The sequence below is a fragment of the Xenopus laevis genome, chromosome 2L (assembly GCF_017654675.1).
Source record: "Xenopus laevis strain J_2021 chromosome 2L, Xenopus_laevis_v10.1, whole genome shotgun sequence".
NCBI classification, from domain to species: Eukaryota; Metazoa; Chordata; class Amphibia; order Anura; family Pipidae; genus Xenopus; species Xenopus laevis.
Window position 1 is genome coordinate 168,822,602 of NC_054373.1, and position 17,280 is coordinate 168,839,881.

Here is a 17,280-nt window from a genome sequence, read left to right on the forward strand (position 1 = left end):
TGGGGCAGCTGGGAAATTGACAAAATGTCTAGCCCCATGTCAGATTTCAAAATTGAATATAAAAAAAATCTGTTTGCTCTTTTGAGAAATGGATTCAGTGCAGAATTCTGCTGGAGTCGCACTATTAACTGATGCGTTTTGAAAAAAACATGTTTTCTGATGGCAGGATCCCTTTAACTCAAAGGCTAAAAACCGCTTTAATGCAAATATATACAGAAGGAATATTCTATACATGCCTATCCAAAGGATGATATTGTTGACCCTACTAATAAATTAAGTGTATTTTGCTTAAGTTAAACTCATAGCATGTTTAGTGTTTTCAAGATTTTAATTCTTCTTGCGTTGATGTCAAAACCCAGTTTCCTCATGATCCTGAGGTGATTGTAACAATTTTCAGAGAACTTTTTTAGCATCCGATCCAAGAACTAGATTTCACAATATTAACCACGTCCTCTTTTTCAGTGTCGTACTTATAAGCCTTTGGACCAGAGAAAAAGTAAATAAATCCTGTGAAGAATACAACAGCATTAATACAGTTAGTCATTAGTCCAAGAACAGAACATGGGTGCTTATACATACAATGTGTTTCTGGTACAGGTATGGGACCTGATATCCAGAATGCTTGAGACCTGGGGTTTTCTGGATAACAGATCTTTCTGTAATTTGCAACTTCATACCTAAAGTCTACTAGAAAATCATGTAAACAATAACTAACCCCAATAAACTGATTTTGCTTCCAATAAGGATTAATTATATCTTAGTTGGGATCAAGTACAAGATACTGTTTTATTATTACAGAGAAAAAGGAAATCATTTTTAAAAATTTGGATTATATGGATAAAATGGAGTCTATGGGAGGCATCATTTCTGCAATTCTGTGCTTTCTAGATAATGGATTTCCGGATAACGGATCCTATACCTGTATTGTGACTCAGGTCGGAGGTACCTATCATTCTGTCTTCCCCTACTGCCATTTCTGCCAAAGGGTATTTTGTCCCAAACTTTGTTGATTCATACCCAACATAAATCCAGTATCAGTAGATTTTTGGGTTTCTTACCATTAACTTCAACTGCTGCATCAATATTTCCTTCCACACCTGGGAATTCATCATCAATACTCTTTGGGTAATCATCCTCCATTGCCCTTCTTGTTTCATCGTAACTATGGGAGCAATAACATGTGAGGTTCGTTCATAAATTAAAGAGGATCCCTTACCAAATAAAAAGCATGGGGCAGAGCATATGAAATCAAAATCCTAACATATACAAGTTTTATATTTTACAATGAGTTGAATGTGGACTGAGCTAAAATGCTACAAATGCAAAGTTCATGCATCGGTAATTATTTTTTTGTTACCAGATATTTCAGATCCTGTTTCATGATCCTATATGATTAGTGTGTGCATCAGTGTCATTTATTTCATTACAATGATATCGTTAGTTTCAAGTTCCTGCAAAATATTCTTCTGTTAAAGGGATACTGTCATGGGAAAACATGTTTTTTTCAAAATGAATCAGTTACTAGTGCTGCTCCAGCAGAATTCTGCACTGAAATCCGATTCTCAAAAGATCAAACAGATTTTTTTATATTCAATTTTGAAATCTGACATGGGGCTAGACATATTGTCAGTTTCCCAGCTGCCCCTAGTCATGTGACTTGTGCCTGCACTTTAGGATGGAACTTTCTGGCAGGCTGTTATCTCTCCTACTTAATGTAATTGAATCAGTCTCAATGGAACTTGACTTTTACTACTGAGTGTTTTTTTTTCCCACTTTCCCACTTTTTGCCCCAAAAAGCCCAAACTGATAAATTTATGGTTTAGTACATAACTCCCATAGTGTTGTTGCTAATTCCCTGTACTTTGCCTTTATGTGCTTTTATTCTATCTTTAGATGACACATCTTTACAGTTAATAATTATTATTTGCATCACCTTGTGTCACATTATCTTTAGAGCAGTGCACACATAGAAATTCCAGTGCCATTGCCCTTATACGTGTGGCAGCTATTCCACTGATTTAAACTTCAAGGCTGATGTAATTCTAGGCATGGTGCTAAGTCATTGGCATGTAACCCTAGCCTTGCTATTGCTCAACAAAAGACACATTATTGACCAGGAAGCTATAGATCTAAAAGCTTAAGCTTAACAGGGTTATTCAGGGATCACATTCTGGACATTTTTTTCTCTGTGAGCCAGCATTATTGTAACCTGAGAAATCCTGTCCAGCACATCATGTAGTAAAAGAACAGAATGAAGACCTGTTTATAGATATGTGATCGTGTTTACCGTTTAGAAACGATATTTTGTATTTGGATAAAAGTATTCGATGCCTGTACCGACCTTTGCCTGTTTACTGACCACTCTGCGGATTATGATTTTGTATTGTGATATTGTTGGTTTTTGACACCGGCCTGTGACCCTGACTACGTCCCTCCTACCGATCTTGTACTGTATTGCCCGATTGGTTCTGATCAAGGGGTAGATTTACTAAAGGGCGAAGTGGCTAACGCTAGTGGCAATTTGTCGGCATTACCGCCCGCAGGGACATCAGTAATTTACTAATGGGCTCAGACGCCAATTCGTTAAAAGAAAGAGACAGGCACTAGTGGTCATTAGCACTCTATCGCCAGCTGACAATTCTCCTCGGTGAATGAACGTTACTCCGCAAATTTACTAAAATGGCGACTTTTCCTTTTTTCAGAGTGATATCCTGCAAAAGTCCTTAATATGGATATATGGAACATGGAACATATGGAGAATTAACTATACAGTGGGCTCATGTGTAGGGCATTATAACAACTCTATTGTCTTTATTAAGGTTCCCTGGACATGTGTAATTAACAGTGTAAATGTAAAGTATTTGCTGCTATCTATAACATAAAGAAGTAAATACAAGTTTTAATTTCCCACCATATGCAAATTAACCTGAGCACTAGGCAGAAATGAACGCTAGCGTATCTTTATTTTGAAATGCTCGCATTACCAAAGTACCGCAAACAAAAAGTCGCCAGCGTTCGACGCCGGGAGGAGACTCCTCATTTTAGTGAATTAGAGTTGCCTGAGCAAATTTTCTTGTTGCGCTGGGTGTGAAGTGGATGCTGGTGACTTTTCGCGGGTTAGTTAATCTGCCCCTATGCCTTACCATCGACTGTGCTTCTGGTTCCCTGTTCTACTACTACACGTTTGGTTTCTTATCGGCCTAGAACTTTCTCCTTGGTCCTCTCACATTAAGTCCTGGCGGCATCTGAGTAGAGCTCCTTCCGAAGCCAAAGGTGGCTGTTATAGGCAGAAGAGTGAGCCAAGACTGGGTCCTTGGGGTGAGCTCTGGGTTTGGGATACCTTATGTTACACATGTTCTCCAACATTAGTGCCTAACTTCACTAATTGATTTTGTGGCTAAATGGACACAAAACCTACCTACAATACTTCAAAATCTTGAAGCCTTCTCACAATAGTAGTATTAATGCCCTCAATATGATATATTGGACACACTTGTCTAGATGTTTTTTTATCATGTACGAAGGGGCCCATTTATTAACCATTAATTTTTTCTGATCGAGGTTTTTAGACGGAAAACTCACATTTTTCAAGGAAAAATTAAAAACTCAATTTTTTTTGAGATTTATTTTACCCCAAAGCTGCTAAAAGTCCAAATCCAAAAATTCTCCATCTCAAACCTGTTCAGGTCATGTAGAAGTCAATGGCAGATGTCCCTGAAGATGTTTCTTGACATCATGATCTGCACTGGTTTTCCTCTGCTAATCCGATAAATTAGAGTTGTCGTGGAGACAATTCGATAAAGCCTAGTTTGGGGAGGGTCAATCATACGATTCAAATTGGTGCACAAATTTGTTATAATGTTTTTTTGTTGCACCAACTTTTTCGAGAAAAATTATTGATAAATGAGTTCAATTGGTGGAAGGTCGACTTTGTTTTAATAAAAAAAAAAAAATAGATCAATTTGAGTTTTAGTTAATAACCCCCTTGTATGTTAAAATAAATACATTACCTTCCTTCTTATTCTTTTCCTGGTAAAAACCCATTTAACAAATAATATGCAGATATTACCCTATTGACATAAATACCTGTAATAATCATCACCAACAAAGAAGAGAGTTTTTCTGGAGTTCTTTAAGTGAACAGCGGCATCTATTTTCTGTACGTGTCTTGGAAAACCAAAGTCATAAATGGTCCTTGGGAGTCCTTGAGTTTGTAATCCTCTTGTTGTCCAGTAATGAGGTCCTGATAAACCAAAAGGATATATAATTGGGGTATTTACATTTATTCCAGCATTTTCTAGCAGTATTTGCTAAGAAAAATGAAACAGACGTATTCTTTAGAATAGTCAGTGGGTTGGGGCATTTGTTGGTCACCAAACTGTGATTGTCTCAGACAGGATCATGGCAACTCTCTCCATCAATGACCACTTAGCACATATTATTGCCCTAAAGTTTACTGTATATTTTCATTGATCACCCAATGCTGTTGAATTATCCAGAGATGTGAGTTCATGAGCCAGTGAATCATCTGACATTATTCTGTTTTCTTTGTGTTTTAGGGGGCAGACAATATGAACCAGGAAAGCCAAATGAGCCATAACTGTGTTTGTAGCTACTGTAATTAATTGTGAGTTGATTATTCTAGGGCAGTGATTAATAACCAGTGACTTGTGAGCAATATGCTACTCTCTGACTCCTTGGATGTTGCCCTCTTAAAACATGTACTTCTATTTGAATTCCTGGCTTGGAGGCAATCCTCCTGTAGGCTGCAAGTCTTTCTCTATAGGCTCTGTTACTATATTCTGTGCCCTTATATCATAAACTTTATCATTTCATAATATTAAGATAGTGAGTAATATGCTCACTTATGTGGTTGCAGCACACGCCAGTTCTCCTATCTGTAATTTTTATCAATAATTGTGGTTTTATTTAACAATTGTGTGAAGATGGTCAGTACTTCTGACACCACAATATGACAAAACAAGTTTTCCCAGACAACCCACTATCCTGTGAGCAGGAGAGTTAGTAATACTGCGCGTGTTCATTATTTACATAAAACTATGGCATGTTTTTTTCTATCCTCTTTATTTTTTTGTGAAAAGCTGGTATGCTGACATGAGAATAAAAATAAGTAGTGATGAGCAAATCTGTCCTGTTTTGCTTTGCCAAAAAATTAACGAAACTGCGCAAAAAAATCCAAAAATGCTGAAAAAAATAGCAAAATGCATTAGTCAATGGACAATTTTTTTTTTTACTATTATTTACGCGCATAACAATTTTGGGAGTTTTTTCTTGTGGCAACTTTTTTTTGTCTCAGCGAAATTTTTCGTCAATGGGCTTTTCTTTGTTATGGTGACTTTTTTGTCTCTGCAACTTTTTTGCCGGTGCAAAGTTTTCTGCCAAAAAATTTTGCCGCAGTTTCGTAGGAAAATTTGTAGATGGTGAAATGTAGAATTTTGCTCAGATTTACTCATCATTAGAAATAAACCATGAGTGAGAAATACCAAGCACAAAGAATAAAAATGGAACAATTATATATATATATTTATACAGCTAAGGGTACGTTATCCAGAAACCCATTATTCAGAAAGCTTTGAATTACAGGAAGGCTCTCTACCAGAGACTCCATTTTATTAAAATAATCCCAATTTTTTAAAAATGATTTCCTTTTTTCCTGTAATAATAAAACAGTAGCTTGTACTTGATCCCAACTAAGATATAATTAATCCTTATTGGAAGCAAAATAGCCTATATGGTTTATTTCATGTTTACATGATTTTCTAGTAGATTTATAGGTCCCTTTACTAACAGTCAAATTTAGATTTTTTTCCACAAATCTTTAAAAATTCTGGGTTTTCTAATTTTTTTTTAAGAAAAGAGCTAAAAATGTGAGATTTATGAAGTGTAAAAATCACGAAAGCCTCTTATACAAAACGTCCCCAGGTAAATGTTGTCGAGGTCCTATAGAAGTTAATGGGATCTTTGCTGATCCCATTGGACCACTCTTAATCAATTTCGACTTTTTTTTTTTGCTTTGAATTGTCCGAAAAAATCACATTTTTAGAGGTTTTCATAGTATTTGTATTATTTAGTGCATTGTTCAGCGTAATTTTCCGTTTGTTATTCAGATTTTTAAATAAACCTCACAATATTTATTGTTTTAGAGTTTGTGAGTCTGCTTGTGGTTTCAAAAACCACAGGTATGAAGATGCAAATTATAAAAAGATCCATAACCTGGTAAACCCCAGGTCCCAAGCCTTCTGGATACTGGGTCCCATACCTGTATGTGTATATATATATTCAAATCTTGTTCCCTGTTATTAGCAATTCCTTTATTAGCTGTCTTCATTGACTGAGTATTTTGACTGAGAATTACAAAATGCCTGGAGCCAATGGATTTTTAGAAATGGACAAAACCTTGCACCTATTATTCCTTTGGTCTCATTATCCCTAATGCACTGCAGTCACAGATGCTATATTCTAAATATCATAACCTTTGTAAATGTCTTACCTTTAAAAAAATATGCTGTCCCTCGTTCTGCAACTTCATAGGCAGCATCAACGTTGGACATCAACTGTGGGAAGGAGCTTGCGATTGGGCTTGGCCAGATGTTGGCAAGTTGGGCGTGTCTCCTCCAGAAAGACCTTGTTAGGAATAAAGCAATACAGCTAAACATGGGGTTTGTTGGTCTAGATTTTTATATGGAGCTGCTGAAGTCTTGAAATCATAAATATATTTTATTAAATATAATATCGGTATATATTAATTAATTAAGCCTGTGTTATAAGGCCACAGAGATCTCCAACCCATGAACAGTTACATTTCATCTGCATAATTTTATGACATTGTATTTGTATGAACCTTTCTTCAGCTTAAGATATACAATTTAGCATTTATGCACCATAATGGAACAGCCGTTTCTATATAATAATTTATTTTGAAAATACAGCATGATCTCTTTATGAGATGGACCTTTAGGTCTGTGGCAGTACGTTAAGTAGACGTGATCAGAAGATTCCCAGGGAGGGAGTGATAGCCAGAAGTTAAACTATGGTGGTTATGTACAGTGGTAGGAGCAGTTATAGAGGGTGAGTTATTATAGAGGAGCAGCAGAAGTTTATGGTCTCTCTATTTACGTCCCTATCTAAGAACTTACTATTAGCTAAATAATTTTAGTAAGGGTAGCTGAGATCAACATAGCAGTGATAGGGAATATTTTGGCCATAAATTGCAAGAACCCAAGCTTTTATATTTCTTCAAAGGCTGATGAAAATAAATGCCACATACTCAAAGCAAGAAAAGAACCTTTGAATTACCTCTCCTTGAACAACAAAAGTTCATTTCCTAGAACGGTAACAGCATCAAAAGATAGATTTGGGTCGCACTGATCTGGATTATTTGATGGTTGCTGAGGTCCTGCAGGCTTTTCTTTCCCAGTTCCCTTGGTTCCTAAGAGAAAGAATATAACCATTTGGAGTTCAGTGAAACCCAGCTGCATCTTTCTTTTATAGATGGAATCTATAAGGTTCTTGCAGAACTAAATCAGACAATAATGACTCCATACTAGACAAAAAAAGGTGATCTGACAAGCATCATGTAGTTCTCAAATTAAAAAACAAAACAAAAATCAATGGTGTTGCAACAATAATTTATTTCATAAAGACATGATTGATTTCACTTCTAGAGGGACACTATACTGTAATGTTGCATTGTCTCTTCTTATATGTCTAAATAAGGTATAAAGTATGAGTTGAATTTATTATTATTTTCTGAAAGTATCTAGTAGTGATAAGTCAAAAGCAACTGGACTGGCTGGGAAATTTACAGGTATGGGGCCTGTTATCCAGAATCTTTCCCTATTTTGGATCTTCATACCTTAAGTCCATACCTTAATCATTTAAACGTTAAACAAATTCAATAGGCTGGGGCAAAATTTGCCTCCAATAAAGATCAGTAATATTTTAGTTTGGATCAAGTGCAAGGTACTATTTTATTATTACAGAGAAAAAGGAAATCATTTATAAAAAATTGGATTATTTGGCTAAAATAGAGCCTTTGGGAGATGGCCTTTTTTTTCGAATTTCTGAGCTTTCTGGATGATGGGTTTCTGGATAATGGATCCGATACCTGAACTTGATACTGTATAATGATTTGGTTGAATTAAAAGCTTCATAGTCATATTTTCTGAAAGCTTTTCCCATAGATTTTATTAAGGTGGTACTGCTTAAATTCCTCTACAAGAAACCAGGAATAGATGTGCCCTATTAGACATGGAGATGTCACATGATGTCAGTGGGGGTGTGATCAATCCTACATGGCCATAAATGGCCTTTCTCCATCGCAGGAAAAAAATCTTGGTCTTGGTTTTATTATGAGATACAATGGAACTATGTCTATTCCTGTACTAAGAAACATATCAGGAACATGTGTGGTTAGAATGGAGCTGTAAATGGCCTTCCTCTATAATTTGTTGCAACATAATTCTAATTAAATAGCTTTGTCATTTCCAAGCATATATGTTTACAATACCATACAAAGCTTGGATCCCTTTGACATCGTCTTGTGGCAGCTGGAATCCAACGGGATGTTGGTATCTATATGTTGGGTACATCAAAGCTGAAGGATCACTTGAATGTCCAAGACCTAACGCGTGGCCAAATTCATGAGCAGCTACGGTAAAAAGGTTAAACCCTGGAAAAAAGAAGTGAATGAAACAGTCAGTTCACATACAAATAAAATACCACTGATGTAGGTTATAACAAATATATTTACGTGCCATTTTTTCCTGTTGTCCACCTCTCAGCGTTGTCAAAATGAGTATCGCCCCCTAATCCTTCACCTGGAGCAAACGCATGAGCCAGAGTTCCCCGGGGACCATCAAAAGGATAAGAATCTCCATGATCTAAACATGAAAAATGTCAAACTCATTTTCATATTTCTGCTCAGTTGATGTGTATACTTGAACAAAACATATTTACTGTTTCTAAATGAAAGAATTGTCTTAAAATATGTTTTTATTCCCTAGCAATTCCATAGCATACAAGGTAACATGAACTAACATGTCTGTTTAAATGTCTAAAAGCAACTGAATACTATACCAGTGCCATTGGCCAGATCATTACTACTACAATAAAGAGGGTGATGGGTCTGATCATTTATGGGAACTACTTCATTTGCAATCCTACATGAATCTGAATGGTGGGTGGGTATCTAGAGAACACGTCAATGAACTGAGATGGCCCTTTTCTATCTCTGTCTGCAGGTGTGCCACAGCATGAAACACTTCACAGGCCTACAATAATAACTTTCTCTTTGTTCTACCTCCAGATTCAAAGGAAATCATGATGTCAGCTTCTCCTTGAGTTGTTTTGACAAAATTCAGAGGGGCCGCAGCACTCCATGCTTTTAACCCCAGCTCCACAGCTCTATCAACATCTTGTGCACTAAGGCTAGTGGTGTACTTTGTAATCCTAAAAAAAAGCAATTAGAAATATGTAGGTATTTACTTTTTCCAGAGTGATTGCACATTTCTTTGGATATGCTCCAGAATCTGGATAAATTTGAATACATAGTAACTTAGAAAGACACATGTCCATAAAGTTCAACCTTTAAAGTCTATTTATAACCTGCCTAACTGCTAGTTGATCCAGAGGACTCTCCAATTTGCCTCAAAGGGGGAAAAAATTCCTTCCTGACTCCAAGATGGAAATTGGATCAGTCCCTGGATCAACTTGTACTATGTAAGGAACGTTCTGGCACACCAGAAGGCACTCTAGCAGCAAGGAGCTGTCGTGCGGGCGTTCTGACGTTGGAGCATGATCGCGTTCGCATGTGCACACAGCGTGCACACGTTCTGACACAGGCGTGTAAATACATGCTGGAGAGTCGTTTGGCGCATATTCACTGCTTTTAAATAGACACCAAGGCCTACAGATCTTTGCGAAGTGATCTGCACCAATTCTGGTAAAGACTTTGAGCTTGTTCCACTGACTTATACTCATTGCTGACTGTACCAGTTCCTGATTGATTGCCACCTTCTGCCTGCTTCTTGTTATTGATTGACTGCCGCCTAGACTGACTTCTGCCTATCCCTTGTTTCTGATTGATTGCTGCCTCGACCGACCTCTGCCTGAATTGACCACACTTCTCTGAGTTCTTATTTTCAATAATCCTGCCATTCTTCCTCTGAGCCCAGCTCTGTTTTCAACCTCAGTTGCTGGTTCTCCAGTGGGACTTGCAGGAGAGGCTTCACACATCTCTCGCGACTCCTTGGTAAGACTAGTGACATACTATGAGCTTTCTTCCATAACCCTGTATTCCCTCACTTGCTAAAAAGCCATCCATCCCCTTCTTAAAACTATCTAATGTATCAGCCTGTACAACTGATTCAGGAAGAGAATTCCACTGTAACAAACCCCTTCCTAATATTTAGCTGGAATCTCCTTTCTTTTAATTGGAATGGGTTCCCTCTTATCAGTTGGAAGGACCTACTGATAAATATATATCACCCCTCAAGTGAACATCCCCAATTTGGCCAGTCTTTCCTCATAGCTAAGATTTTCAATACCTTTTACCAGCTTAATTGCCTTTCTCTGTACCCTCTCTAATACAATAATGTCCTGTTTGAGTGATGGAGACCAAAACTGTACGGCATATTCTAGATGGGGCCTTACCAGCACTCTGTACAGTGGAAGAATCACCCCCTACCAGCAATGGTAGCCACTTTTTTGTGGGCATAAGAAAGGATAAGGGCATCTAATGCTAGGCTAAATTAAAATAATGTTAACCTAAAAAAAAAAGCTTTATAAGAAATCATTGAAAGATAGAGAGATTGGAAGAAGGGGATTGTAATTAAGAGCAGAAAATCTTCCATTCCCCATACATGCTTTAGTGAACAGCCAATCCTATTAATTTAAAACCTTACTAGAAGTGCCAATATAGAGTTCCACGTGTTTGCAAATATTAAAACTGACAAGATAAAAATTGTTACAAGAATAATTTAAGTGCCACATGCTGACTTTTTAGTCACAGTATAAAGTATTAAGAGCAGGATGTAATTGGCATGTATGTTAAACAAGCAGGCCACTTATTCCAAAGCAAAGGTGTAAGTAGGTCTCACAGTTGTAGAAACACTGCAGGGGTAATATAATAGAAGGAGCAAAGTTTGCTACAGGTCTAATCATCACCTCTAGCAACCAGCAGGTAACATTGACTGGTCACCTGATTCAAATATGTATTACACTACTCCATATGAGTGCACTGTACAGGTATGGAACCTGTTATCCAGAATACTGGGGCTTTCCAGATAAGGGATCTTTCCGTTACTTGGATCACCATACTTCACATCTCTAAAAAGATAATTTAAACATTAAGGGGCAGATTTATTAAAGGCCGAATTATAGTAAATTAGAATGTTCGAATTGTATTTTTGGTCAAAACTCACAAATTCGAATTGGGAATAATCAAAACTAGATTCAAATAAGAAATTCGAGATTTATCAAACCTTGACCCTTGGTACAATTCGAATTCGGGTATTTGCCACCTAAAACCTGCTGAGTTCATGTAGAAGTCAATGGCAGAGGTTCGGTGACCCATTTGAAGATATTAATCGCCTTCCTGACATATGAGTTTTTTTTTTTAAGAAAAAAAAATAGATTCGAGTTTAGTCGAATTTGAATTGAATTCGATTCAAGTCGGTAATATTTGTTCGAGTTTTAGATGTTCACATTTTTTCTTAAATAACCTCCATTTGAATTTCGAGTATATTTAAATTTATTATTATGAGTAAAAAAAATTCATATGAATTTGAAATTCGACCTTTGATAAATGGGCCTCTAAATAAACCCAATAGGCTGGTTTTGCTTCCAATAAGGATTAATTATATCTTAGTTGGGATCAAGTACAAGATACTGTTTTATTATTACAGAGAAAAAGGAAATATGTTTTAAAATTTGGCATGACTTGATTAAAATGGAGTCTATGGGAGATAATTGTAGAGTAATTCTAAGCTTTCCGAATATCAAGTAATAAAAGGCAGCAATGTAAGGGACAATATGTATCCCATAGACTTTTATTATAACACTAAGCATGGGCATTGTAAACAAACACCACTGGAATAATCTGCTAAAAGATACACAAGTTGAGTAAACTGTAGAAACCAGTCATGTTTGTTTTCAGATAACTGCCCAGTAGATTCTACCTCCTGACATGGACTATCAGTTACTAGAGACCTGCTCAAAATTTTCACATCATTTACAAGATCCATATTTCACCAATGGCACATACTTACCTGTAAGTCAAAGTACTTTTTTGCCATTTAGGCTCTCCAGGAAAGACGTGATAATTGGCCAAGTCTGGCATCCCACAGCGTGGCTTCTTCATGACTGCGAGTGTAGATTGATCCAACTTGCCGGTAACCTGAAGGCCATAAAACTTTTGCATTTTTCTAATCTTTCTCGACATAGAGACATCGTCCGCCACCATCTCAGCCACTCGCACCGGCCCTCGGTCACTGTAATACTTGTCAAGATATTGCTGTAATTAAAAGAATAGTTAACAGAGTATAGTGCAGGTAGGAGACCTATTATACAGAATACTCAGGACCAGGAGTTAAGGGGTCTTTCTGTAATTTGGATCACCTACTAACAAATCATTTAAACATTAAATAAACCCAAAAGGATTGTTCTGTTCCTCCGGTAAGGATTAATTATATACTAGCAAGGATCAAGTACAAGGCAGTGTTTTACTATAACAGTAAAAAAGAAAACTATTATGAAAATATAATTTGAATTATTGGATTAAAATTGAGTCTATGGAAGAACGCCTTCCCCAATTTAGAACTTTCTGGCTTCCAGATAACGAATCGCATACCTGTACCCGGAGTACCGACCTTTGGTATTCTCACTGTAAAATAAGAATCCATCCCTTTCTATTACATCTAATGATACCGGGATCCAGAAACCCGTTATACGGAAAGGCTGTTTGCCATAGACTCCATTTTATCCAAAAAATCCACATTTTAAAAAAATGATTTCCTTTTTCTCTGTAATAATAAAACAGTACCTTTTGTACTTGATCCCAACTAAGATATAATTAATCCTTATTGGAAGCAAAACCAGCCTATTGGTTTTTTTTAATGTTTACATGATTTTCTAGTAGACTGGGCAAATTCACTAAGATGCGAAGTTGCGCCAGGCGCAACTTCGCCGCACTTCGCCGCACTTCGCCGCACTTCGCCAGGCGTAGTTTCGCCAGGGCTCCGCAAATTCACTAAAATCCGAAGTTGCGCACAGGGGTAGCGTAAGGTTGCGAAGTTGCGCTAGCGTTGATTCGCTATATAAAGCGAAGTTACGCTAGCGAAGGCTAATTTGCATATGGCGCGAAATTCAAATTTCAATGGAGGAACATGTATCTGCACTACAAATGCCTAGAAAACCTTCAAATCAGCAAATAAAATTTTTATTTTGACCTACACATGTGCCCACTGTCTAGGTAAGTTGCCATGAGTCAGGAAATGTAGGGGGGAGGAAGGGGAGCCCCAAAAATTTTTCGATCTTTTTCAGCCTATCAGCCATCATGTAGAAAACACGCCAGCGTTTTTTGGGACTTAGAAAAAAAATTGACTTTTTTTTAAACAATCCCTATCTACTCTATTGCGCTTCGCCAGGTCTGAGGTGGCGAAGGAAGTCTAGCGTAAAAGGTAGCGTTCAGTACACTGCGCAAGTTAGTGAATTTGCGTAGTTTCGTCGCTAGCGAAAATTCGCCTGGCGTAAGGTTGCGAAGTAACACTAGCGAAACTACGCCAGCGTTCGTTAGTGAATTTAGTGAATTTAGCGAAAATGCCAAACGCTAGCGAATTAACGCTAGCGTTCGGCGCTTCGCGGCTTAGTGAATTTGTCCCAAGGTATGAAGATCCAAATTAAGGAAAGATCCATTATCTGGAAAACCCCAGGTCTATACCTGTAATACTATTTAGCATTATCACAGGCAAAAGTCCAAGATCAGTAAGGGAAACAAGGGTGCTTAGTTTGGCTGCACCTCACAATTGCATTTCTACAATTCACTATATGTTTGTTAGTGAGTACTCATGTGTATATAAAAGGATAAATAAATATATCCATTTGTATATAGTAAAATAGGCTGCAGTATGGGGTGGTCCCTGTGACTTCTTCTGGCAGTCCAACTGGTAATGTAAAATTTGTATTTGTTGTTGATAGCCAAGACAAGATCAGGTGACTTTCCTAAACCGTACCTAGGAGAGGAGAAGCTATTTTGAGTATCTTCAAGCCCCTCTAGAGACCCTGCACTTGGGGTGGGAAGCCATAGTTAGGGCGATGTCACTGGGGCCAGGGAGTGTGGTCTGAAGTCATTGTTGGCCACTGTAAGTGACTGGATATGGGTTATTCAAGACAGTAGCAAAAACAATGTCCTATGCTTTCTCACAGACTGTACAGAAAAACACACAATGTAGGCATAAGTACTCTACAGGTATGGGACATGTTCAGTGTCGGACTGGGATACCAGGGGCCCACCAGAAAACCTTAGACCATGGGCCCACTTTCCAAACTATTATTCATCCTCTCCTCACTTAACCTCTTTATTTTCCCATAAAATGGGCCAAATGATTAGAAGCAAAAGGGCCCACTGACACCTGGGCCCACCGGGAGTTTTCCTGGTATCCCGGTGGGCCAGTCCGACACTGGACATGTTATCCAGAATGCTTGGGACCTGGGGTTTTCCAGATAAGATAAGTTTTTGCGTAATTTGGATCTCCATTATTCATTTAAACATTATATAAACCCAAAAGGATGGGTTCACCTCCAATAAGGATTAATTATATCTTAGTTGGGATCAAGTACAAGCTACTGTTTTATTATTACACAGAAATGGAGTCAATGGGAGATGACCTTCTCATAATTCTGAACTTTCTGGATGGCACATTTCTAGATAACGGATCCCATACCTGTATTAGTAAAATTATATCTTCAGAATGTTGACTTCTTTCCTATTTCGTTTTCATTGATATTTTTAGTTTCCCTTTCCAAACCTACATTCGCCCCATCTTATTCAAAACCGTCAAGCAAATGTGCTGAAACCGAATATTCACAATTAAAACAGGGGCATGTTATTTACAGAACTCCATTTGTTTATTATGCAATATGATTTTTTAAAATGACATTTCATTTCCTATTTATCAAAGGTCGGATTTTTGTGGTTGATTTTGTGTGGTTGAGGTTTTTGAAACCACGACCAAATTGTAAAACTATGAATGTCATGACTTTATTAAAAGATCCGAAAAAAATGGAAAATAATGCACTAAAAACCACGAATACCTCTAAAACCTCTAAGAGTTTTAATTCCTAGCGAAAAAATATACTATAAAACCTCTAAAACCCTGAATTGATTTAAAGCAGTCCTATAGGATCAGCACAGATGGCAGATGTCCTTTTTACAATTTGAAGATGTCATGATCTGCGCTGGTTTTTGTATGATAATCTGAAAAAGTCAGGGTTTTCTGGTGACAACTCAAAAAATCATACAATTCAGGCAGCAACATCAAATTGTTGCACAATTTTGTCGAGATTTTTCACATATCTACTTTTTAGAACTGATTTTTTGATAAATGAGTTAAATTCGTGGATGTGAGTTAGATTGACTTTGTTTTACAATGAGATAAATTAGAATTTTAGTAAATACCCCCCCTTTATTGTTATTGCTACTTTTTGTTCAAGCTCTCTCCTATTCATATTCCAGTCTCTTATTCAAATCAGTGCATGGTTGCTGGGGTAAGAGCAGCCAGACTGCTGAAATTGCAAACTGGAGAGCTGCTGAATATAAAGCTAAATAACTCAAAAATCAAAAATAATAAAAAAACCAAAACCAACTGCAAATTATTTTCTACATAATATTAAAGGTTAATTTAAAAATGAACAACCCCTTTCAAGATGTTACAAACTAAACAAAAATATTTTCAAAAAACAAATATATTAAGCATCCAGACTGTTCTCTAATTAAGGGGCAGATTTATCAAGGGTCGAATATCGAATTTGAAAAACTTCGAAATTCTTATTCAAAAAGACCAACCGAAATTAAATCAAAGGTTTTTTTTGCTGAATAGGGCCATTTACGATCGAATTCGGATCGTATGAATCTAAGTAATATTGAATTTGAATCATACAATTCTAAGTTTTTCCGCAAAAAAACTTTGATTTTAGAAAGTCCACCAATTTACTCCAAATAGGTTCTAGGAGGTCCCGCATAGGCTAAAACAGTCATTTGGCAGGTTTTAGATGGTGAATGGTCAAAGTCAAATTTTTAAAGAGACATGATAAATTTTGAAATTCGAATTTTCAATTTTTTTTCAAATTCAATCAAATTTGGACTATTCCCTAGTCGAAGTACACAAAAATTAGCTCAAAATTATAATTTTTTAAAATCGAATTTTCACTTGGACCTTTGATAAATCTGCCCCTAACTGTATGTCACACACTTTCCATTTACTCTGTTATAAACAATAGCTGGTTTACTCGTTTCACCGTTCAAATTCTCACGCAGAATTGGGCAATATTAAAGCACTTTTCTTGTCACCATGGGGAGTTGTGATACTGGTGCTATGTGCACAATTTGTAGATGGATTTCGGGAGAGGGATTAGCCCAGATCATTGCAAAGTGCAAGTTGATTTCATTAATATTATACCAATGACTGATGTAGTATAAAACGTGTGATGTAATGACTGCTGGTAAGTACCTATTGAATGACCCTTTTGTTCTGCAGTCACGTAGCCTGTGTTGAAATGCTCTTATCAAACAAGTGAAAATGTCTTTTTCTTGCCAACTCTCTACTACAGGATAAAAGAACTGCAACCCACCTTTGCCGTATAAATGTCCTTCCAGTCGATAGGTTGAGACCATGTAAAACGCAACGGCGCAGCTAAAGATAATTTCCAACAAAAAAGCAAAAAATCCAAAATCCACAAAATGTCCAGGGCCCTCATTTTCCAAATTTGAAGGGGATGAACTGGCAACTTCCAAGTGATATTTAATATGGGGCTAAAATACACAAAGGTTGATTATATATATACTCCAGACATCGCTCTGCTCTGAGATGATTCACGTCTGCAGATGTAATTACAGTTCTGCAAGGGCATACACAAAAACTATCATTTCAACAGAGCAATGATAAGGTGTTCTTAGGGGATATATATACATATATTTGACTTGACCAGTTATTTTACCAAACAGCAGTTGGTCGCGTGTCACATCTTATTTTGGTTGAACCT

At 37.0% G+C, this 17,280-nt stretch overlaps 1 protein-coding gene across 1 annotated transcript; it reads right to left on the reverse strand.

The window, feature by feature from the left end:
* Positions 1–309: 309 nt before the first annotated feature.
* Positions 310–17,032, reverse strand: mmp20.L (matrix metallopeptidase 20 L homeolog). Its single transcript, NM_001097975.1, is given in 10 exon segments — positions 310–507; positions 1,059–1,162; positions 4,087–4,243; positions 6,512–6,645; positions 7,318–7,450; positions 8,531–8,692; positions 8,778–8,903; positions 9,323–9,471; positions 12,291–12,535; positions 16,870–17,032. Coding segments are annotated over 10 exon segments (1,437 nt in total). The 5' UTR covers positions 16,996–17,032; the 3' UTR covers positions 310–406.
* Positions 17,033–17,280: the final 248 nt, after the last annotated feature.